The sequence below is a fragment of the Plectropomus leopardus genome, chromosome 21 (genome assembly GCF_026936395.1).
Source record: "Plectropomus leopardus strain MGB_pleo_1.0 chromosome 21, ASM2693639v1, whole genome shotgun sequence".
NCBI classification, from domain to species: domain Eukaryota; kingdom Metazoa; phylum Chordata; class Actinopteri; order Perciformes; family Serranidae; genus Plectropomus; species Plectropomus leopardus.
In genome coordinates, this window is record NC_142196.1 from 19,482,903 (window position 1) to 19,506,496 (window position 23,594).

The following is a 23,594-nucleotide window of genomic DNA, read 5'->3' on the forward strand; positions in this document are numbered from 1 at the left end:
CGCTGCTGCCATGTTTAGATACCATGATTGGAACAACTTGGACTCTTGTATGCGGCAGGAGAGACTCGCTGGCGGTAAAGGCCCGAAAGACAGGAGGCAAAATGACCTTTTCTTATGTAAGTCCTGACACAGTGTGATAGAAGCTCTAGAATGTAACCCTTTGAAACCTAAATCAACATCAGTTTTCTTTTGCTGCCTTCAGACACATTTTACAAGCTATGCATCCCTTTAATGTCTGAGCAAATTGGTTTGATTTATTTGGAAAAAAAAAAACATGGGGAAAAAGGCAATAGCCAACTTGGCAAGAAATGTCCAATGTGACAAGAAACTTACCCTTAAAATTGGTAAATAAATAAATAAATAAATAAATAAATAGGGTGGCGGGGATTTAAAAAAAAATTTTTTTAATTTAAAATTATGCTACAGAAAAAAATTACATATATATTAAAAAACAACAACATTTAAACAGTTTTTGGGTCATTTTCTTGTCTTTCTTTCTTTTAGTTTTTTATAAATCATAAATTTCTTCTTTTTTAAAAATTTTTTTTTACACATTTTGTTCTAATTTTTGGTCATGTCTTGTAAAGTTGCTCATTACCTTCTCCCAATGGTTTTTTTTTTTTTTTTTTGAAAGAAGTCAAACCAATTTGCCCAGGTTTCAAAGAGTATAGACCAGTACAGCCTCTTAAAGAGCAGAACTTTTTTGGGATTGCCGGTGGGTTACAGAGGGTTAAATGTTTAGTAGCGTGCATATTTGCGCATGCACATGCAGCCTCTCTGCTCCTCTTGTGGCCTACATGAACAACACAGAGCTTAGTAAACACCATACCAGTGCCAGGTCCCTGCAGGGAGCCCAGGCTTACTGTCAGTCTGATGGAGATTAGAGCAGAAAGTTTTAGTATGTGGAGAGACAATTAAATGAGATAGACCACCTGCAAACAATTGAGCATGTAATATGTACTTCGCTTTAAAGCCCATCTGATCTGTAGTTATGCTGCGCGCGTAAGGCTTAATAATGCAAACACACTAATAGGATCTGCGCTGGTGAGTAGATCCATAAAAATAGAACAATCCTTCGAGGAAGCAGCCTCAGTCTCATCTCTCCAACTGCACAACCTGCTGCTTATTCTGTTGTGGAGTCCAGTGTTTTTGTAGTTGTCAAGGTAAATGTACTATTTAAAAATATTTTCCAATTTATTTCATGTCTGTTTTGCATGTAGGATATCCACGTTTCAGTGAGGAGAGAAGATGTTTTCAAACAAGTCTGGGGCCCCTTTCTGTTTGTACTGGCACCTGGTACATTAAATTGGTAAAGTCAGATTTAACTAGTGTTGTTTTTTCTTTGTCTTTTTTTGTGTTCTTGTTGCTGTGTCTCAAGTTAAAACCTTAGATAGTTTTTGGGGAGAAGTTAGAAATGTCTTTGTAGACTTTTGTGCATTATTTGTTTTGTTTTATAGGTTGTCTGTGCTTTCTGTTTTAAGAAAAAGAGGTGACAGTGAATACGTCTTTTGATTTTTTATGTGCTATATTTAGCCATATTTAACTCTGTAACAGTACACTTGGAGGAGGTATTTTAAGGAAGCATTAAATACAGTTAATAAGATGCATGCAAACATCAAGCGTGGACACTGTACACAGTAATGATCTGCATTTATGGTGAAGGTTAATGAAAAGAATTTGCATCAAAAAGACATAAGGATATGGTTTTTTAATTTTATGTGGATATGTTCAGTGCCAGATTTTGGTGATTTCTATTTAAGATTTCATTCTATTTTGTTTTTTCTTTGAATTGTGATGATTGACACATACACACAGGTCACAGTGTGCACATGTGCAATGTCTACAGTCAACCTTTAAAGGTGCTAGAATAAGACTATTCCAACAAATTTACTATGGAAAAATAAAAATAGAAAATTGAGCTTTTGTGATTTTGCCAACTTATAATAAGTAATTAAACTGCAGTGTATTATGGTCATTAGTCTCGTTATGTAATGTGATTAGACCCATTGATTACAGTAGCTATTGTTAATGGGGATTTCTTTTGGTAGTTATGTGTATCCCACTTTACAATGATGTGATATTTCGCACTAATTAATCAACACTGGGATAATTAGTTGCCCATCATGTTGCATTAAATTTTTTAAAAGGCCTCTATATTAAAATGTTTGAGAAATGCCACCACCTTGTGGCAGATGCATAACCAGAAACTCAAATTACTCTTGGTACTATGCAGGGCCGGATTATGAGCAAATGCATCCCAGGGCACAGAAAAGCAAACCCCCCACCACCTCTCAAATATGTCTTATATGTCTTGTCTCTTTGTGGTTGTTTTGCCACTTTATGTAGTTATTTTGTGTCTGTTTGCTGTTCCTTTGCATCTCTTTGTGGTCTTTTTGTGTCTCTTTTTAGCTAATTTTGGGATTTTTTGGTCGTTTAGTGTGTTTTTGTCATTTCTTTATGTCTCTGAGGTTGATTTTGTGTCTTTTTTATCATTTTGTGTCTCTTTGGAGTGATTTTGTGTCATTTTCGGTGTCTCTGTACTTGTTTCATGTCTCTTTGAAATGATTGTGTCTCTTTGAAGTTACTTTGTGTCCCTTTGAAGAAAGTTTTTGTGTCCCTTTTTTGTAGTTTTTTGTCTTTTGTGGTTGTTTTGCCTCTTTTATAGTTATTTTGTGTCTCTTTTCAGTTCCTTTGCGGTCTTTTTGTTTCTCACTCATTATGAGTGCGACCTTGACCTGTGCCACATAGTCCTTCTCAGTAATCCATGCATGGTGCTGTGTGGTACTCCGTGAAAGAAAAATAAGTAAATTCTGCACCTTTTTTTAAATTTTTTTTTTTTTTTACAGAGGTCAGCACAGGATGAAGACGTTGCTTGTTCAAACTCTTTGCATCACTCAAGTTCTGCTCTGTGCTGCTGACTCTCCTCTACTGAGCGAGGAAACACTGAAAAGTGAGACGTTCTGCAGAAAACTACATCTAAAGCACTTTTTCTTGTTGAAATGAGTTGCATAACTTAATAGCAGTATGTTTCATTGGCGTGTGCAGAGCTGTCTGCAGCGGGAGAGCAGTGTGTCGATGAGGAGATAAAGCGAGCTCTCCTCGGGGTGAAGCAGGTGAAGGAGACGATGGAGAAAAAAGAGGAGAAGCACAGACATCTCATGGATGCCCTGAGACACAGCAGTGACAAGAAGACGGTAAACACTGTGTTTCTGCTAAATCCATTAAGCCTCTGCAGACCTTTTCTACTCACACTAATAGTTCCTGATGTTAAAAATACCACACAGTCAGGCTGTGTTTAAACACAAGAACTTTTCACAGACCATGACCAGTGCAGCTGAGCAGTAACATGCCAGTCTTTGTGTGTTATTCTGAAGGCCGTGACATATTTTCTGCCTCATGAAGGCAAAGCCACACAAAGAAAACCTCAAAGCAGACAGTGAATAATGAATGGGGAAAGCAAGTTTAGGGAGTCTAGTTTTACTGCATTCAGGATAAATGAACTGCCTGTGGATGAATCTGCTTTTTTAAAATGTCATTTCAAAATAAAAGGCTTTGTGCCAAGGCTCTCAACCACATCTTATCCTCTCTGGGTTATTAAGAGGTAATGTATCTGTGACATAGTTTTTTTTGTTTTGGGGTTCCTTCAGGGGGCGATGCAGCTGGTTCGGGAAACGGAGCAGAAACTAGAGGAGGCTGAGAAGCAATGTCGAGACTTAACCAAATCTTCTTTTGAAGAGTGTCGACCTTGTCTTGAAGATACTTGTAAGGCCTTTTATACCTCTACGTGTCGCCGTGGCTTCGCTTATTTCTCAATCAAGGTTTGACCTAAGCATATTCCCTTCTCTCTCTTAAATGTTCATTATGATCAAAATTAAAGGTCCAGTGTGTAAACTAATGAGAATAATATATAATTATATATCATTTCTCCCTTAAATCATAAACACTGGTCATTAAGACTGAGTTGTAACACGCTCCTGACACGATGATTCCTCTATGAATATCTCCGCAGGTGGAGGAATTTTTCAGGAAAATGGCCGCCCAGCTGGACGCCACAGAGCATGTTTATGAGGACATTGCGGATCGCACAAACTCACCTGACAACCAGGTCACAGAAGATGCAGCAGATCTGGAGCTTCTGCAGGCAGACACATCCTTCAGCCAGCTGCAGTCAAACATCAGCCTCCTCTACAACCAGAGCGCCATACTGGTGAAACAGATGCAACAGGTGTTGGGGCATCCCTTCCTGTCGGCCTTCACCACAGAGGTCCGGCCCAGCCCGCTGTCGGGGATGCAGGGTAGCTCGAGTGCTGGTTTCTTCGGGTCCGTGGCTCTGGATCAGATCTTTGATTCAGTTTCTGACTTTGGGAGGAACGTGCTGAAAGAATTCAGCTCCACGGTGGCTGAAGTGTTTGAGGAGATACAAGAAGCAGAGGAGGACTTTCAGCAACCAAGCGCAGGTATCTGGTGTCATTCGTAGCACCAAATTTGTACATAAAAATAATGATTTCCTCTGTAACATTCTGTTTTTGTATGTTTATCTACAAAGATACAGATTCCCTCTCTGCTTTGGGACAGTCCCAGAACAGATATCTATGCGGACGGCTCCGCAGACAAACATCAGAGTGCTGGCAGCTTCAAAGCTTGTGTGAGGCGTGTGAAGATTACCTGGTAAAAGGTAAATAACTGGTGCATAAATGTGTTTTCATTAGCAGGCGCTATTGGTTCCTGATCTAGATTTAGCAGTCATACATGCACATGTAATGCAAGTATGCAAAAAATATTCTGATCAGGACCTTAAACTGCAGCCTCCTTCACCTTGAAATCTTAATTTCATGATCTCATCCTTTAATTGGAATTAATAGACAAAATGAGTGGAAAATCCATCATCAAATATTTGTTAATTAGACTATTTGATTAACTGTTTAGTTTATAAAATGTAAAACAAAAAAAATATAATTCTAAAAAGGCAAAAATCACACTTTCTCAGAGCCTGTGAAATCTTCAGGTTGCTTGTTTCATACTTAATTTGTTAAATATATACTTATGCAGATAAAAAAAATACAGAGAAATGCAAATTCTCACATTTAAGAAGATATGCTAATATATTTTGGCATTATTTGCTGTACAACTAAATTTAAATTAATCTTTCTGAAATTAATTTTCTGTGAATGAATCAACTCATCATTTCATCTCTTAAAAAATCCTCGATTTTATCATAGCCGGCACTCACAATGATACAATAATCTACTATTGTCATTGTCTAATATATGAAATAGCTGATTAAAAAAAAAAAAAGATATAGTTGGATAGTTTGACTGTTCTTGGCTTCACTGTGTACACCTGGATTAATGCACACTTTTCTGTCTGTGATCATTTAGAGTGCCCCAGCGTCCAGCAGTTGCAGTCTGAGATGGAGGAGATGCAGATGCTGCTCAACGCCTCCCAACAGCAGTACAACGACAGACTGCGGCTGGTCCAGAGACACACAGCCGACACACAGAGATGGCTCAGCAACATGAACGACAAGTACGGCTGGGTCAGCCAGCTGTCCAACAGCTCAGCGAGCCCACACAACATCTTCAGTGTGATCACGGTACGTTTGTGATTTTGAGTGTGTCAGACTTCATCTTACTGTAGTTAATTTGAGATGTTATGGGGGTTACTAAATGCCAAATGCACTTTATTTTATTTACAGTTAATCCTACCTTCAAAATGGAAATCTGTTTGTCAAAGAGCATTCAGAAATAATCCTATTATTTTAATCCTTTCGTAAAAATTTATTAAATTAATTAAAGCTCTAAAACCAATAACAAAGAAAGATTAGCTATAAACATAATATGGCCAAAAAATGTGTCTGATAATTAGGGCTGTGGCAGATGAGCCAGATAATTATTTGTTGCATTACACAAACTGCTGCAGTTTCTCTCTTTTACAAACTTAACAGTATTATATATTCCCTCCATGTGCAATAATATGAATTCACACCGTCTAGGCCTACTTATGATTTTCTGCTTTTTCACTGATTACTTTTTATATTGCTCTGTGCTTTTTACTGATGCTTCTTGTTTTGCACTATCCCCTCTGCTGCTGTAATGATGCAAATTTTCCTGCTGTGAAACTAATAAAGGATGATCTTATTTTCTTTTTTCAGGTGAATCCACAGCAGCAGCTGAGGACCATCACACCAAAAACAGACAGCATTGTGGTTGTAACTGTACTGGACTCAGCTCCAATAACTGTCTCAGTCCCAGCAGAGCTGGAGGTGGATGACCCTGCTTTTATCCAATATGTAGCTCAGGAGGCTCTGATGCTCCATAAACGACTGATAAGAGATATTGATCGAGGCAGTACTGTGGCTTAATTAAGTATGTGGATCCCATCTTCGCCTGGCAGAGCTCCAAATGCATTTGAGTAAAATGAATTGTGATAAATCCAAATCACTGAAAAATCCTAGTGTATTTCTTCAAAAGTAATCCTATTCGGAGAGACATAATGCAAATGTTATAATCTGAAATGATTAGGTAACTGAGAAAAAATCGTACATTTAATGCTTAATTGACTTTGTATGAAAAGATTAAATGCATCAATGCCATGAGAATATTTGAGTTTACTGACTTTATGTAAGTAATGTAAGTAATGTGGATATTACAGCATTCATATATTATCTTAAGACGTGGAATGAGTCAAATTAATGAGTCATTAAGCTGTTTTATTTTTGCTGTAAAACTAGAAAATGCATCGTTAGATACACAGCTTACATTCTTATTCATTATATTTCTATTTATCTATCTATGTGCATACATATACTGTATATTAAAAAATTATAATGATATATTTTTCTTTATTTTTTGCTATTACTATAAAAAATATTTTGTGGTCCCTTTTTTTGCTTAAAAGGTTGAAGCTTTTTCCTTACATTATACAATATTTTGTACAGTAAGATGCAGTACTTTTTAAAAGTATACATATATATATATATATATATATATATATATATATATATATATATATATATATATATATATATATATATATATATGTATATATTATAATATGTATATAGTATACATATTTTTAAATATTATTTTTCTATTTTTCTATAATTACATATTATTTCTTTCCATCTATCATGTTTTTTGTTTGTTTGTTTATTTTTAAAGTTAAAAGAGAGGGAAAAAAGCAATATTTTGTACAGTAAGATGCAGTACTTTTTAAGTATATATATATATATATATATATATATATATGTGTGTGTATATATGCATATATTATAATATGTATATAGTATACATATTTTTAAATATTATTTTTCTATTTTTTAATTTTCTATTTTTCTATAATTACATATTATTTCTTTCCATCTATCATGTTTTTTGTTTGTTTATTTTTAAATTTAAAAAGAGAGGGGAAAAAAGCAGGACGCGCTTTTTTTGTATTCTCGCGAGATTTTGTTTCGTAACGGAAGAAGCAGTCAGTGTTGGGAAAATAACCCGCGAAAAGTCCAGAGTAAAACAACGCTTCTCCGGATGACATCGCGCACTCTCCGGTTAACGAAAATGCCCGCCACTTCAGAGATCCACACAGCAGAAAGCTGCAAACCGGAGAGCCGGCCAGCGGCGGAGGAGAAGAGGAGCTTCGGTGTTTTGTGTGATGAACGCGGGTATCTGGATCAGATCGAGTACATCCTGCAGCACGGCCGCAGAAAGGGGGACCGGACCGGGACCGGAGTCATCTCTGTGTTTGGGGCTCAGGCCAGATATAGTCTGCGAGGTTTGTTTTACTGTATTTGTTGTTTTGGTGTTTAAACGGTTTATATGTGGATGCTGGTAACAAACATAGAGGAAGTCTTCAGCTTTTTAAAAACCTAAATGTGTACCATAATGTAAAAATACTCATAAATGAGAGTTCAACATTATCCAACAGTATCTTAAAAAGTATCTCAAATAGGCTAAATTTGTTATTTAAATAATATTGTTCCCTTTATATGACAGATAATGGTCAAGAGACAATTTTAAGTGATTTACACACTGTTTGGTAGTTTTATCAATCAATAGTGCTTTTTAAAAAAAATAAATGATCGTAGTTTCTTATCAATATCTCAAATCTGCAAAGTAACGACTAAATACCGAATATATACTCGTCAAGTACTAGAGTGAACTAGGAAGTACAATAATTCTGTATTTTAGTGGAGTAGCAGTTTAAAATAGCGTGGAATGAAAATACTCAAGTAAAGTAAAAGTATTTAAGTATTTGCATAAATACACAGTACAGGACCTGACTGATTATTCTGCTGAAATTAGCTGATTACAGATATATTGGTGCAGAAATGCCATAGATATTGTTGTGGTCACTTCCACAGTTTGTCCACCAGGGAGCACTGATAACTTAGTTTATTTCAACAGAAGTTTGCCCATTCACATTTCAATCCTAATTTTTAATACATTTTTAAGGGATCTTCTGTGACATGATTATGTGCATATTTTTATGTAAAAATGTCAGTTCTGTGGTAGCCTCAAGCCCAGCATCTTTCAGGCTATATGATGTACTTAAATTATTTTCCACCACTGCAAAAAAATATATAAATATATATATTTCTGTAATAAATGTTGTCAGTAAATATCAAATAACCTGTTTTTGTTTTTCTGTAGATCAGTTTCCCCTGCTGACAACCAAAAGAGTGTTTTGGAGAGGGATCCTTGAAGAACTGCTGTGGTTTATTAAGGTGAGGAATTGAGATGATAAGACAAGATTTAGACATTTTTAGGGGGTCAATTTGCATTTATCATTTTAGAAAAATAACATTTTCTCACTTTCTCATAGTGGTATATAGTCATGCACATAGTTTTGGGTTTGATGGCTTAGATTTTGACATATCCACACATGGAAGAAAGACGCATAAAAAAAAAAAAGTCTATTAAAATCTCAACAAATGAGCACCTAAATATCTTTATGGTGACATACTTCAAAAGACAATATGATATATATTTTTTTTAATAATTTAGGTGAACTTTGCTTTATGTTTATAAGCAGATTTTGGGTTTTAAAATCTCTGAATTGGGCTCTGATCTCTCTTGTGTCGTCACAGGGGTCAACGAATGCCAAGGAGCTCTCAGAGAAAGGGGTGAAGATTTGGGAAGCCAACGGGTCACGGGACTTCCTGGACAACCTCGGGTTCACAGAGAGGGAGGAGGGCGACCTCGGGCCTGTGTACGGTTTCCAGTGGAGGCACTACGGTGCCGAGTACAAAAACATGCACGCAGGTACGGTTTGCCACACGCAGTTTACTGTTAAGTGAATGAGAGTCGCATCGCAGATAAAATTACATATTTACAATCGCACACATGCTAGCGTTGAAGGTTTTCAGGCATCTCTATTTTTTTAATTTATATTGTTGGCATCCATCCACAACAATTACATTTTTCTGGATTTTTCTATATGATCAAAATCACGTGCAAATGCAGCTAAGAGGGGCATGTAGGCGATTAATCACAACTTTTAATTGGATGCTTTTTGTAAGAGAAGTGAACTGATTGTGGGTAGATCTCCATAGAGAATTGCAGTTAGGCCTCTATTTTAATAAATAGGACTGTCGTTGGAAATAAAAATAAGAGTGCACCATGCACAAAAATAACGTCTACATAAGTCATTTTGTTAAATAAACATTTTGTGTTAGATACAAAGATTAATATTACTCATTTGAACTTATAACACAGCAGACAGTTATCTTAGTGTAAAGAATGGAAAAGAGAGGAAGTGCTGACATGAAAGTCACAAAATTAGCTTACAAGTACCTCTAAAGTTTGTTTAATCTGTACAAAAACCAAAACATTAAACTAACATAGGAGGTAACGACTATTGCTCGGTTGGGTGCAGGAAATTATTTTATCATTCTCTTTGCAAAACAGCAAATAAGCATATTTCCTGAAATAAATGGAACGTATTTGGCTTATTGAATGGTGGTAGCTACACAGATTACTGTGCATAAAACCTAAGTTATTATTTTTTTTTTTATCTCTTTATATCTTTTATCCTTTAACAGATTACACAGGACAAGGTGTCGACCAGCTGCAGAAGGTCATCGACACCATCAGAAAGAATCCAGAGGACAGACGGATCATCATGTGTGCCTGGAACCCCAAAGGTGCGGCATTCATTCGATTAAAAATGATCCAAAAGTGTTTTCTTCACATCAAATTATAGTGACGTTCAATCATTTTAAATTTCGTCCTCTCACGATGTTGCAGACCTGCCCCTCATGGCTCTGCCGCCGTGCCACGCCCTGTGTCAGTTCTACGTGTGTGACGGCGAGCTGTCGTGCCAGCTGTACCAGCGCTCCGGCGATATGGGCCTCGGGGTGCCTTTCAATATCGCCAGCTACGCACTTCTTACCTACATGATCGCACACATCACAGGGCTCAAGGTCAGAGCGGCGAGCTTTTGTTAAAACTTATTTTCAGCGTTTTGTTGTGTGCTAACTTCACCTGCCATGTGTTTTTTTCATCTTTTTGTTTTTCTGTCTCTTCAGCCTGGCGACTTTGTTCACACTCTGGGAGACGCTCACATCTACATCAACCACATCGAACCTCTGAAAGTGCAGGTGGGTTAGTTAAAGACTGAGGAGCTCTTTACACGTCAGCGGTTCTTGCATGAAATGTTAAACATTTTTAACAGTTTGGCCTTTTCGTTCACACGACGACGGCGTTTTGGCGGCTTGAAAACACAAACTTTTGAAATACGATTTCAGAGTGCAAATTTTTGAAAACGCCACTCCTTCTGTTGCCGTGTAAACTGGCAAAGTGCAGATACGTGCACACGAGGATCGTTTTCACAATGTTAACATGTGAATTTTTTTTGTTTTTGTTTAAGTATTTTTATGTTCATTAATGTTGTTGCTTTCTTAATTTTATCTAATCCATATCATTGTTTTGTTGACTTTGTATTTGGTTACATGTATGCACCAGTAGTAGGAATAAATGGTTAAAATAAAAAAAAATTAAAAAGAATGCAAAGGAAAGAGTTTTCCATTTTTAGCAGTGCTGTTTTCGTCTAAACGTGGCCTAACTTTCCGTCTAACTGCTCACCACTTGCTTACAAACTCACATATTTGTCGAATTTGCAGCTGCAGAGAGAGATCCGGCCCTTCCCCAAGCTGAAGATCCTGAGAAAAGTGGAGAGTATCGATGATTTCCGAGCGGAGGACTTTGAGATCTGCGACTACAACCCTCACCCTACCATTAAAATGCAGATGGCTGTGTAAAAAAAACACAATTTAATGGTGATGAGGGATAAATTCAGTGTGTGTGGTAGTGGGCAAGTGCTTGAAAATGTTTTATCACGTTGCTTTATATGTACTGTATGTGTCTTTCATGAACCATTTTTAGAAAGACTATATATATTTAAAAAGTTCAGTTCATCAAAATCACAAATAGCTAACTGGTTTTTATTTAAAATTTGGTTCGTTAGTTTTCCAGTGAAATGCCAGTTTGAGCCGTTTTAAATATTAATTTGCAAATAAAGACGATACAAGTGTCGGTTTGATTTGTAGTGAATTATTGGCCCGACAGGAGCTGAACCGCACAACACAAGTTTCATCTACAACGGTTTGAGTTTGACGGTGTCTGCTACATTTCTGCTCTCGCGGTTGATTCGTGTAATCACGAGTCTAAAAGAGCCTGAAGTAAAATATTTCAGATTAAGTCCTCATTTGTTTTTGTGCAGCTGCCACACATGTCCTTCAGGGTACTGGTGACTCTGCACTGATGACTCCAGCATCTCACAAGAGTAGCCTGGATCCTGAGGACAGTAAGCACAGTGTACTCAGAGTAGTGCCTGAAGCAGTGGTGGAAGTACATTTACTCAAGTACTGCACTTAGGTACAACTTTAAGGTACTTGTTCTTGTAGTGTTTCCATTTGAATGCTGATTTATACTTCTACTCCACAGATTAATAATACAGAACATAATCAAGAAATACATTATCGTGATGGGCAGACTGTTTATTTTTCACAGTACTGGCTCCTTTGAGTTTTGATACTTTCTGCAAAATATGGTGTCAGTTTCTCTGTGACATTACTTTTCAGTAAACACATTTGTGTTAGTGTTGCCCGCCCCACAAAACTTCATGTGTAAGTTTGTCCCCACCCTTTGAACCCTAAAGCAAATCGGCTTAATTTCTCACAAAAACATTAAAAAGGCAATAATGTACTGAACTAGATGACCCAAGAATGAGCGAGAAAATAGTAAAAATCTACATGAAAATGACCAGAAATTAGTAAAGGAACAAAAACAGGAAATGACCTTAAAAAAGGGAAAAAGTAAATATACATTTTATACAATATAATATATAATTAAAATATTTATAAAAATAGTTTTCTTGATATTTCCCCTAGTTATTTGCTGATTTTCTAATTATTATCTCTCCTTTAAAGCTAATTTTCAGGTCATTTCTTTGTCTTTCCCAAAATCTTTAGTCACTTTTGGGAAAATTTCATGCGAAGTTAGTGATTGTTTTTTTCTAATGTTTTTGAAAGAAATCACATCAGTTTCAAAGGTTGAAGTGCTTGAGAAAGGTGTCTGACAGCACAAGAAAAGTGATGTCGATCCAGGTTTTAAAGGGTTAATTAAGATGAAATATTTATTTTAATGAACTAATTCAGCATCTCACTCGTTCATTTTTTATCGTGGATAAAGATAACTAATTTTATTGTTCTCTTGTTGAAATTGACAAGCCACCCAGCAATAAAAGAGCTGCCACATCAAAGTTATGCACATGTTCATGTATTAATAATTATAAATAAATAATAATATCCTACAATGAGCCATTCTCTACATGGCACTTTAAGTATATTTTGATGATGTACTTTAACTCAAGTAAAATCTTGAATGCAGGACTTTTGCTTGTATTACCTCTACTTGAGGATCTGAGTACTTCTTCCACTAGCCGAAAATATCAAGAACATTTGTTTTGTTTTCATTTTTTTAGAGCAATGCAGTGATTTATTTTGGTAAATTATGATTTCCATCTGTACTTCATCTTACCTTGGGAGGCATGTAGTGGGCGTCATGAATCACCACAGGACTGATGAAGTGTTCATGGAGGTGATCCACATATTCACACATTCTGGAAAGAAAAAAAGCAGCGCTGATTATAATTCGTCGTTTACAGTCGAGAGCTTAAAATAGCGACAAAAACAAAGTCTGTTCTTACCGGTTGCTGAGACTTCCGGAGACACAGATGTAGTCAAACAGAATCAGATGCTGGACGAGCTCGCAGAGACCGACTCCTCCAGCATGAGGACAAACTGGCACTACAGGAAGAGACAAGTATGTGTGTTATAGCCATATTGTTATAAAGATATCTCACCTATACTGTGGGCTCTGACACAAGACTGAGATAAATACGACACAAAAATAATGAATATATATAATATATGACTAGTTAAACAGAAAAAAATGAGTTTCTTTTAATGTTATTTTTTTGTTGTATTTTTTAAGTTAAACTAATCCAATAACATACAAAGAAATTACTGACAAAGGCCTTACATAAAAATATATGCAAGTAAAGACAGAGACAAAGAAGAAATAATTAAAATAAATAAATATGCATGATAATAAACCATTCAGGAGAGTTCATTAAAAGTGTATAGCTTGTTAAATTCGGTAATTTCATGTTACAGGATTACAAAGCTGACAGGTGAGAGAAATAGAGTAGAAAGGGAAAAAAAGCTCTTTGTGTTATATATTTAATCAATTTCTCCTATTTTGCTTCAAATATATACATTTGGTTCCTGAATCTCATAGTGATCTTTTTCCATTTCACATATCTAATTCACAAGATCTTTTTCTTTATGTTTTTCAAATTCTCATCTTTTTTAAACCATTTTTTTCGTTTAAGTTTATACTTCATTTTGACCTACAAAACCTTTTTTTAAAAAAAATTTGTATTTTTGACTCATATGACGACTGTTTACGCTCGGTTAAATAAAAAAATATTGTCATGTCTCGACTCTTACCCTGGAACTTGTGGGCCATCAGCAGCACAGCCAGGTTCTCGTTGACGCTGCCGAGCCGACAGCCGTCTATCTGGACAAACTGCAGGGCCGACGCCTGCAGGAACTGCTTAAACATCACCCTGTTGTGACACTGGACAGAAAACAGTTACGCGACTAGTAAATATCAGTTCATCAGTCAGTGATTTGTATAATATGGTAGAAACAAACGTGAGCTCTCACCTGCTCTCCTGATGCCACTCCAATCCCGAGTGGAGCCAAAGCCTGCAACAACAACGGGAAAAATCACTCTTTAAAGGGGACCTATGATGTTAATGTTAAGGGTTTATACTTGGATTTTCTACCAGAACATGTTTACATGCTTTAACATTTGAAAAACACTTTAATTTCCTCACACTGCCTGTGATAGATCGCCTGTATTTACCCTCTGCTCTGTTTTCACATCTGTCCCTTTAAGCCCTCCTCACAGGATTTGGGATTATGCAGCATTGTACTTCTAATTTTTATACACTAAATGCATATTTTGCAGACATTTGTACCTGCTGTGGGCTGGGAGGGGGGCAAACTGGTTTTAGGATGTGGGAATGACTCTTCCCTGATAAGTTTATTGCTGTAATCTTGCACAAATTTGTGAATTATCGTGATTAGGATATGGGGATGTAAAATGTGATTGTTTGTATTATTATGTAATTATTTACATCCAAGTCTGTCATTAATTTATTGTTTCACCAACACGCCCACAGACTACGGGTGGAAAATAGCAATTCTGCTCAAACCTGGTACATGGCATCTCTCCTAGTTTGATATGAAGGTAATGTTTTAATGTCCCTGTCTAAATAAAATTACATTACATTACGCAGAAAGACGAAACGTTTTACATCTCTTTCAGTCTGGGTGTCTTGCTCTCTTTGTGGAATTGCTCAGGGGCCTTTTACATGGCGTGCTCAGGGGCCCGCTGCCTCATAGTCCGTCCACGTCTCCACATCATAAACACATAAGCAAGCTACAAAATCAAACCTGCATCTCACCTTGGAGATAGCAGCATGACCCAGGATGTCATCAGGACACGTGGGCTCCTCGATCCAGAGAGGTTTGAACTCCGCCAGGCTCGTGACCCAGCCGATGGCCTCGGCTACGTCCCATCTCTGGTTAGCATCGATCATCTAAACAAAAACACACTTCAGTTCACTTATTTCCTGACATTAGTACAACAGCGGGAGCATAAGCGACCGTACCAAAGTGTTGTTGGGTCCAATCATTTCTCTTATGAGGCGGCACCTGCGGATGTCGTCCTCTAAATCAGCGCCGACTTTCACCTTAAACTTGGTCCAACCGCTTTTCAGTGCATCTGTGCAAAGCTGCAGAAACACACATTTGTCATTTTAAAACAATTCATCCAACCTGAGAAATTTAGGACACTACGGAGGTCGCAAGACATTGATTGAATGTTCCATTATATATATTTTTTTCATCAGATAATAAAAGAACTAAGAACCAGGTACAAGATTTATACACAAAGTTACACATGTATTTAGTGTGACATTTTGTTTTTAGTCATTGGTATGCATTTACTGACGTGTATCTTGTTCACGTGATTGGTCACATGACTGTTCACATACGCATTTACGCCTCACATTGTAAATCTAGTCTGATTAAGAGCAGTTGTGCTCGAAACGTTGCCTTTTTACTTTTCACTCCTGTTTGGCACAGAACCTCCTCCGAGTTTGGACTGGATTTGCGTGCATACTTTTAAGAAATGACGTGCATTTTGCAGCACACAGACCTGTTTGAGCAGCTGGTCTGAGTATCCGAGCCATGCGCAGGAGGTGGTGTAGGCGGGATAACCCTCCGTCAGCATGCGCTCCTCTGGGAGGCGAGAAAAGCAGTCCACACAGGTAATAAACACTCGAGGAGAAGTGTGTTTTAATAGAGCAGTCGTGGAGTGCAGGGGCCTATTATGCAGGCTAAAAGCACTCCTGATAGTTTCTAAAGAGGCAATTTCATTCTGCAAAATCCAATTCAACCTTGTAATTAATGACTCTTTTTAGTGTGCTCACCTCTCTGCTGCTGGCCCTCCTGCGCTTTCATGAGGATGTCTGAGTGAGAGGACAGAAGCAGAGAGCGTAATGCATTTAGAAAGAAGGATTTTTCCCAAACTGTGCTGGACATCATAAAGCAGTCTCACCGAAAGCCTCCTCCTCTGTGAGCGCATCAGTGATGTATCTGAAGTCAATGCAGGACACAATCTGCTTTGGATCCTGAAATGACACACATGAGACACCCCATTTCCCTCGTGGTCACTTCCTGGACGTTAATTTAAAGATCTAAATTTCTCATGACTCACCATGTCAACCAGCAGCTTCCAAAGCGGCTGCGGAAAAATGACGACATCAGCTCGTGAGTCATCGATAGCAAGCTTCTTTTGAATGTGTTTTTCAAATTATGCATCATAAAACTGTCCCCACCTTGCCCTCTGTCCTCGCCCACAGGTCCCACACAGCATTCAGGACCGCAGCTGTAGCGAGGTGGACCACTCCTTTCTCTGGACCTAACTGGATCGACAAGAGTTCAAAATGTCACCTGATAATGATGGATGGATGATGTGATGCCTCCTGGAGAGACTGTGCATACATTATTTATTTATATGTGCGTATATCATCCAAGTAGCTCAGTTGGTAGAGCGGGCGCCCCATGTACAGAGGCTGTGTCCTCACTGCAGTGGCCGTAGTTTCGATTCCAACCTTGGTTCTTTGCTGCATGTTAAACTGTCCTCTCAAATAAAGGCAAAAATAATATACAAAAAAAGTCAGTACAATGTAACAAGTAAAGTGAGCCCCTGAAATCCCAAAAGATGATTAAAAAAAAAAATCTTATCTTGCAGGGCCACATTATGTTGTGTGCACATGTTATTATCTGGTAGGAACAACTTTTTTATCTTTTATTTTGGAAAACTATTTAAGATAATAATCTTTTGCATACACGATTGTAACTTGCGCACTCATGATGATGTAATTTTGCACACAAAATAATTATCTTTAGCGTGCAAACTATTAATAATAATAATAATTTTAATAATAATAATAGTAATAAAAAACTTTCTGGACATTTTGGGGTCTCCGTAGAAATCCCCTTTATGAATTACAAAGGTCGCACCAAAAAGAGGTCATGAGTCGTAGTGTTCTGGATGAGGAGGCAGCAGCAGGATATTGTATTAAAATCAGAATAAATGCAGTGAAAGGATTTATGATGAAAGGATGTGAATCACTCTCTCCATGTTGGGAAAAGTATAGCAAGGTGATGTCAGCAGGAAATATGATGCTATGACAGAAAAAAAAAAACCTCAGGGTTTTTTCCATTAACAGTTCTAAGTATGATAAGTATCAGACTGCGTTTCTGAGCATTACCTTGATCTTTTAATGTTCTACTTTTCAGTGGCTGTGTGCCTGTTTTTCTCACCCATCTCATCTGGCCGTCACTGGTCAGGAGGCGGTAAAATCCACGGAAGTCGCTCACAATCTCTTGCAGGGATTTCCCGACAACCAGTGCAGCGAGGGCCTCCACAGCACACACCACTGCGGGGTTAACATCGACACAACGTCAGCCTCTGGAAGTCTGAAAGCTCGAGACAGAAAAACCTCAGATCTACCACAAACCTCACTGTATTTTTAAAAGGAAATTTAAGACCTACTTTTTATATTTGGCTTTTATTTTTGAGAATTGTTATAATTTTTAAAACATTTTTTAAATCAATTTCACATTATTTTAGTTTTTATTTTATTGACTTTTATTATTGCTTTTATAAATGTTATTGTTCTAATTTTTAGCATAGCATTTTTTTAATAATTGATTTTTTTTTGCTTTTTAAAAAAATCAATTTTACATTATTTCATTGACTTATAATTGCTTTTAAATATTTTATTGTTTTACTGTTGTAACTTTTAGCACAGAATTGTTTCCAGCATTGATTTTTACATGTTTTAATTCATTTTACATTCTTTTATTCTTTATTTTGTTTACTTTTATTATTGCTTTTAAATTTTCTTTTGTTTTATTGTTCAAATTTTTGCATTGCAATTTTTTTTTATTTTTCATTTTTTAATTATTATATTTTATTATATATAATTATAATTTTGCAGTGTGAAATACTTTGAGCTACACGTTAGTATGAAACTGATGCTGTGTAAATAAAGCTGAATTCTACTTTTTACTGTCTTTGAACAGATGCACCTGAACTCGGTTGCATTGTGTTTCACAAAACACAAGGTGGCGGTGTGAGGTTCAACCTTGCCCCCATGCACGTGAAGAAAGAAATGCTGCCTTCAAATACAGTCGGAATCATGGAAACTGTTCTGATACCTAAATGTAACATTGCAGTGGTACATGTGTTTGCCATTATTTTTTGTGTGTGTCCATATTGAATTTGTCTTGTACGTTTGTGTTTTTGTTTGGATGTAAAAAGTCAATGTTGAGTGAGGTATTAAAGTTGATTATTGTGTATTGCAGGATAAAAATAATTTACAGAAGAGTAATGCATTCACTTGAAAAAAAAATACTATCTCTGTTTTTCTGAATGAGAAATTTTCATTTCACAATTCTGAGAAAGTTTTTCACAGAAAAAAGTCTGCTTGGTTTTCTCCATTATCCTGATAATAATCTGATTAATACCAAAGAACAGGTCAAATATTTTTCTTTTTCATTTAAAACCTCTCATAATTTTGAGATAATAATCTCAGCAATTCAGGAAAAAAAGCAGCTTTTTTCTTCAGTGAATGTGCAACTTTGCACAAAGTTAGAAAATAAATAAAAACAAAAGCTTACAAATTCTGTAAAATTATTTTGGATTTATAATTTTGCTAATTGGAAATACTGTTTTCTGGAAATGTTTCAACAAACGAAAAAAATAACAACCCAAAAACGTTGTAAATCTACTAAATTCTTACAATTTGAAGAACATTCCTTGCCAAGTTGCTAACTGCCTTTTTCCTGTGTTTTGGAAAGAAAATCAAACAAATTAGCGCAATTTATTCAAAGGTTTTAATATTTGTGAGAGACTTCTGAACGCAGCACGAGAAAAGAGATGTCGATCCTGTTTTTTTAAAGGGTTAAGGAGAGAGCTGTTCAATTTTACTACTAATTTTGTATTTTTTTTAAAGCACGGGAATAACTTATAAATGTTGAAAATGGGCAAGTTCCCCTTTAAGTAAGTGTAGGCTGGAGGTCTCTGCACATGACTGGGAGTGTGGCAGTCGTGACAGTCGGAGCTTTAGAGGAGCACGTGAACGCAACAGCAACATTGTAACCAAAAGTTGGCGTGACATTAGTGGTTTGTGTAATTGAGCTACATAGTGAATTTCTTTTGGAGCTGCTTTTATAACATTTACGGTGTAAATCTTACCGATTTCGGTGCCTTTCCCCAGAGTGAATGTGAGGCCGAAGCCTTTCAGCCCGCAGTCCGTGTGCAGGACCACATACGCGGCTGAATAATCCGGATCTGTGTGCTGCAGGGTGGAGAGTTATAATGAAGAAATGTAAAAACTAGCAGTTATTTTATGTTGCTGCAGCTGCAAAAAGTTTCTCACCATCGCATCTGAGCCGTGTTGCTCCAGAGACGTCGGGAATCTCACATCTCTGACCGTCAAATTAGTAATTTTGTGCAACATTTTGGTACAGAAATGTGCTTGTAATTCACACACCGTTTAGTTTCCTCTGAAGTAACCTGCAGAAGTTGATCCCACCCACCTCAGCCTGTCATTGGTTTAAACATTGACCATTTAAAGGGACAAATCACGACATTTAACCCTTCAGATGTTTTTAAAAAAAACAAAAACAAAAAAAACAAAAACAAAAAACAAAGGAGGGCAAAGAGAAACTTAACTAATGGTCCAAAAATGAGCAAGACATTAGTTAAAAGGTAAAATAAAAATACCTATAAATAAAACAAAAACACAAAAAAAAAACACTTCAAGAATGTGCTAAAAATGTATATATATTTTTCCCTTTTTTTCTCTAACACCATTTTAAATATATAATTAAATATAGTTTTCTACATATTTTCTCATTTTTTTGACAATATATGACATATATCATTTTCTTGTCACCTTTCACATTTTTTTTGCAGTGTGCGGGTTATTTCTTGTCAATTTTGTCATTATGTTTTTCCCAAGAGTCAAATCACAACATTTCAACCTTTGAATTTTTTTTTTTTTTCAGAAACAGGGAAAGAGCGCAATGAGCAAAATAAAAAAATGGCCTAAAAAGTTAGCAAGAAATTAGGAAAAGTTAGAAGAGAAATACCTAAAAATAAAACAAAACTAAAAATAAAACAACAAAAACACAAAATGACCTTAAGAAAGTGCAAAAAAATTATATACATTTTTTTCTGTAACATACTGTTAAACAGATAATTAAGATAATTATAAATATAATTTTCGGGATATTTTCGCTAATTTTTTTGGACAATATCTAATACACTGACACCTGATTGCAGCAAAAGAAAACTGATGTTGATCCAGGTGTTAAAGAGTTAATTTATACAACTGGACTTTGGTAAATCTCATCTTTATTGTACAAAATCCTCAAATGAGTCTCCACCCCACTAACTCCCTCCCAAATATATTTTGCAATTTTGTCCATTTTTATGAATGATCTTATAAAATGAGGATTTGATAATATACAAAGCCCTTCCTTACACGCTTAGTCGTCAATTATTGTTATTCCCATCATAACACTGTCTCAAAGAGTCCACACAGGAGCAAAATGCAAAGATAAAATCACTGTAAAAAACTGTAATCATTGCTATACAAAGAGTTTTTGCGGTGCCACCTTAGATACATGAAATAAGTGCCTCAGTCAGTCACATTTTAGGAGATAAAATGCTTTTTTTGTTCATGATTTCCACTTTTAGCGAGAGTTTTACAGTCATCTTGTATCTGTGAGGTGTCATTCTGGCTTAGCAAGAAGCCACAAGTCCACGAGTTTCATCACTGTTTAACTCGCTGACACATTATAGCGGTCGTTTTTAATGTAAACTGAGATTATACAACCCGGGCAGTGACGGCACGAGGAGTTATGGCAATCTTATAAAAAGTCTTAGCAGAGATTTCCGGATGATTGATGGTCGGAGAAGTCTTCAAATGAAGCTTTAAAACCATGTCCATGTGATGTTAATAAAATGTGATGTGATAATAAAAGAACATAGAAGAAAATAATATAAAAAAATGCATTTTAAAATATCAGAAAGGCATAAAAGACCATGTCACAGTCTGTAACAAATAAAAAATTGCACTGTAGCTGCTGAAATGTAATTTAAGTTAAGCTGTGTGGGATTTAAATTTACATAATCACTGTCAAATGGGCTGTGATAATAACCATCAGCCCCCTGAGAGCTTCTCCCTATTAGTTTAATATATTATCTCTGTTAATAATTAATCGTTTTGATGCATAATTTACCAATTTACCACAAAAGAATATAATTTGGAGGCAAATGGAGTGTGAGATCACCACATTAAACTGCTTAACAGTTGGACTGCCGTTTTCCACTATATATTTCTCTACTATGAGGAATTATCACAGCTTATTTTTACAGCAATATACTGTGTTTATGAGGAAGAGTTCAACATGTAGTGTTTTTATCACATTAAAAATTAAACCTTTCACACAGCTAAGACTTGTACCATGAATTAAAAGAAAAAAAAAAGTAAAATGAAATTGTGGCGGATGCTGAAAGCAAAATAAAAATGGGTAGAGCGTGTAGTGGTTTATGCGACTGGTTTGTCTGGTTTCCAGTCCAATAATAAAGGTCTTGTGTCTTTAAGTAAACCTGCTCCTGAGCGTAGGGATACGCAGCAGAGTCCAGGCTATAGGTTCTCTCCAGGTTGGTACTGTGGCTCTGTGGCGGTGAAATAGTCCTCCAGGAAGGACTGCAGGTACTCGAACGTGGGTCTCTCGTCCGGGTCTTTCTTCCAGCAGAGCTTCATCATCTCGTGCAGGGACTCGGGGCAGCCCTGGGGGCAGGGCATGCGGTACCCGCGCTCCACCTGCTCCAGGACCTCCCGGTTCACCATGCCTGAGGAGGAGACGGGCGGCAGAAAATAATGCCAGAGCATATAATCACGTTTTTTGTTTTTTTTAGGCTTAGGTTTCTGGAAATAAAAGCTATTCTTGATTTTATTATAAAAAATGTTAAATACCCATCATAATTTATTGGAGCAGATCAGTAACAAAACAAAGAAAAGAGGCTCAAACCAACAAATATCTGGCATATTTTCCTAATTAATTGTGTGAATAGTTAAAAGAATAAACTTTGGGAAAATTCGCTTGCACCATGCAGAGTTAGGCTAGCTGTTTCCACCTGTTTCCAGTCTTTGTGCTAAGCTAAGCTAACTGGCTGTTAGCTGTGGCTTTATATTCGGTGTAGGTACAGATATCATACAGAGTCATACAGATTTTCCCATCTAACTCTCAGCAAAAAAGTAAATATGTATATTTTTTTAACTGTCTAACTACTCCTAACAATTATCGTAAAACTTCAATCAACAGCCCGGGTTGTTATCTGCTTAAAACACTGAACTCAACAGCCTTACATTTGGGACAGGCGTCTAATATGGGACGGGCTTTTAATTCCTTTCACACAAAACTATTTCTCAGCAGAGATGGAAATGCAGATTGCATGGGAAGAAGGTAACGAGCAACAAAAGAAGAAAAAATGACCCAGAAGTTAGCAAGAAATCTGTGGAAAGTCCAAGAAAACTATCAGAAAATTTGACAAAAAACAAACAAAAAAAAGGTGAAAAATGACCTGGAAAAAAAAGCTTAAAAATTACAATAATTCTGTAAAATGTTTTAAAATATATAATTATGAATATAGATCACTGGACATTTTCTTTAGCTTTTAAAAAATAGTCTTCTACTAATTCTTTTATGTGTCTCTCTTGTTTACTCTGCTGATAATACAATCTTTTTTGATGCTCATGGTGTCCATACTGACAAAATTTCAAACATATATACATATTTATATGCTCGATCTAAGCAGCTAACCAACGTTATGTCCAGCTGGTAGCCAACAACCCGGTTTTATACATCCAAAGAATTTCTATAAAAACGAACTGCACTGTAACCAGACCGAGCTTCTAAAAGAGACACACCGTTATTTCTCAAAATGTGTCACCACAGCCGGCTAGTAAAAGGGACTAGGTGTCTAAATGGGGTTAGACTTTTATTTAAAGTTTTACGGTATCAGAATTGTTTAAAATGAATATCCTAATCTATTAACGATTCCTCTGATAGAGAGCGGAGCTGTGTGAAGGTGGTGCAGAGCGCTGCAGGCTCCGCTCCCCGGGGCAGTGTCAGTCTGGCAGATGGTTATAAACAAGAGTGGTGTTCAATCTCCTGATCGTCCTCCACCAGATGGTCTCATCTAATCTCAAATGTGCGTGTGTGTGAGGCTATCAAAGTGTGAGTGTGTGTGTGTGTGTGTGTGTTCCCCCTGCAGAGGCATAAACAACCAGCGCAGACAATGTCAGACGGCTTCACTTCATCCTCAGACATTAACAAGCACGCCAGCTTGACTTCTGCTGACAGACTGAAA

The 23,594-nt window shown here is 36.7% G+C and overlaps 4 protein-coding genes across 11 annotated transcripts in view; 2 read left to right on the forward strand and 2 right to left on the reverse strand.

The window, feature by feature from the left end:
• Positions 1-871: 871 nt before the first annotated feature.
• On the forward strand, positions 872-6,832 carry LOC121938412 (clusterin-like protein 1). Of its 2 annotated transcripts, none has more exons than XM_042481654.2 (8): positions 872-1,163; positions 2,847-2,950; positions 3,046-3,194; positions 3,648-3,818; positions 4,010-4,457; positions 4,547-4,675; positions 5,379-5,593; positions 6,152-6,832. In XM_042481654.2, the coding sequence occupies exons 2-8, from the start codon at positions 2,860-2,862 to the stop codon at positions 6,359-6,361; spliced, it is 1,413 nt and encodes a 470-aa protein (XP_042337588.2). In that variant the 5' UTR covers positions 872-1,163; positions 2,847-2,859; the 3' UTR covers positions 6,362-6,832. The 2 variants fall into 2 exon arrangements, with proteins under 2 accessions (XP_042337588.2, XP_087928154.1); XM_088072028.1 differs by lacking the exon at positions 872-1,163 and adding an exon at positions 1,244-1,309.
• Positions 6,833-7,463: 631 nt separating this feature from the next.
• On the forward strand, positions 7,464-11,531 carry tyms (thymidylate synthetase). Its single transcript, XM_042514228.2, has 7 exons — positions 7,464-7,770; positions 8,649-8,722; positions 9,086-9,260; positions 10,040-10,141; positions 10,245-10,420; positions 10,526-10,597; positions 11,120-11,531. The coding sequence occupies exons 1-7, from the start codon at positions 7,527-7,529 to the stop codon at positions 11,255-11,257; spliced, it is 981 nt and encodes a 326-aa protein (XP_042370162.2). The 5' UTR covers positions 7,464-7,526; the 3' UTR covers positions 11,258-11,531.
• Positions 11,425-19,766, reverse strand: enosf1 (enolase superfamily member 1). Its single transcript, XM_088071594.1, has 15 exons — positions 19,588-19,766; positions 19,404-19,506; positions 17,465-17,580; positions 16,474-16,560; positions 16,353-16,379; positions 16,194-16,266; positions 16,066-16,104; positions 15,792-15,874; positions 15,244-15,366; positions 15,037-15,171; positions 14,231-14,272; positions 14,012-14,141; positions 13,207-13,306; positions 13,038-13,119; positions 11,425-11,793 (listed from the first exon to the last, which is right to left on the reverse strand). The coding sequence occupies exons 1-15, from the start codon at positions 19,666-19,668 to the stop codon at positions 11,701-11,703; spliced, it is 1,314 nt and encodes a 437-aa protein (XP_087927720.1). The 5' UTR covers positions 19,669-19,766; the 3' UTR covers positions 11,425-11,700.
• A 784-nt stretch (positions 19,767-20,550) lies between these two features.
• The window catches only part of LOC121960973 (tyrosine-protein kinase Yes), a 28,812-nt gene continuing 25,768 nt past the window's right edge, over positions 20,551-23,594 (reverse strand). For all 7 annotated transcript variants that reach the window (XM_088071592.1, XM_088071591.1, XM_088071587.1 and 4 more), the window contains one exon: positions 20,551-22,073. In XM_088071592.1, coding sequence (XP_087927718.1) covers positions 21,865-22,073 — 209 coding nt within the window. In that variant the 3' untranslated portion in view covers positions 20,551-21,864. The remainder of the gene's footprint in view (positions 22,074-23,594) is intronic.

Coding starts and splice junctions, on each gene's coding strand:
- LOC121938412 (XM_042481654.2), top strand. CDS start 2,860: ATGAAGACGTTGCTTGTTCAAACTCTTTGCATCACTCAAGTTCTGCTC. Junction 4,458..4,546: donor CTTTCAGCAACCAAGCGCAG/GTATCTGGTGTC, acceptor TTATCTACAAAG/ATACAGATTCCCTCTCTGCT. Junction 4,676..5,378: donor TGAAGATTACCTGGTAAAAG/GTAAATAACTGG, acceptor GTGATCATTTAG/AGTGCCCCAGCGTCCAGCAG.
- tyms (XM_042514228.2), top strand. CDS start 7,527: ATGACATCGCGCACTCTCCGGTTAACGAAAATGCCCGCCACTTCAGAG. Junction 7,771..8,648: donor GGCCAGATATAGTCTGCGAG/GTTTGTTTTACT, acceptor GTTTTTCTGTAG/ATCAGTTTCCCCTGCTGACA. Junction 9,261..10,039: donor GTACAAAAACATGCACGCAG/GTACGGTTTGCC, acceptor ATCCTTTAACAG/ATTACACAGGACAAGGTGTC.
- enosf1 (XM_088071594.1), bottom strand. CDS start 19,668: ATGTTGCACAAAATTACTAATTTGACGGTCAGAGATGTGAGATTCCCG. Junction 16,380..16,473: donor GGGCGAGGACAGAGGGCAAG/GTGGGGACAGTT, acceptor ATTTTTCCGCAG/CCGCTTTGGAAGCTGCTGGT. Junction 15,172..15,243: donor TTGGACCCAACAACACTTTG/GTACGGTCGCTT, acceptor GTTTTTGTTTAG/ATGATCGATGCTAACCAGAG.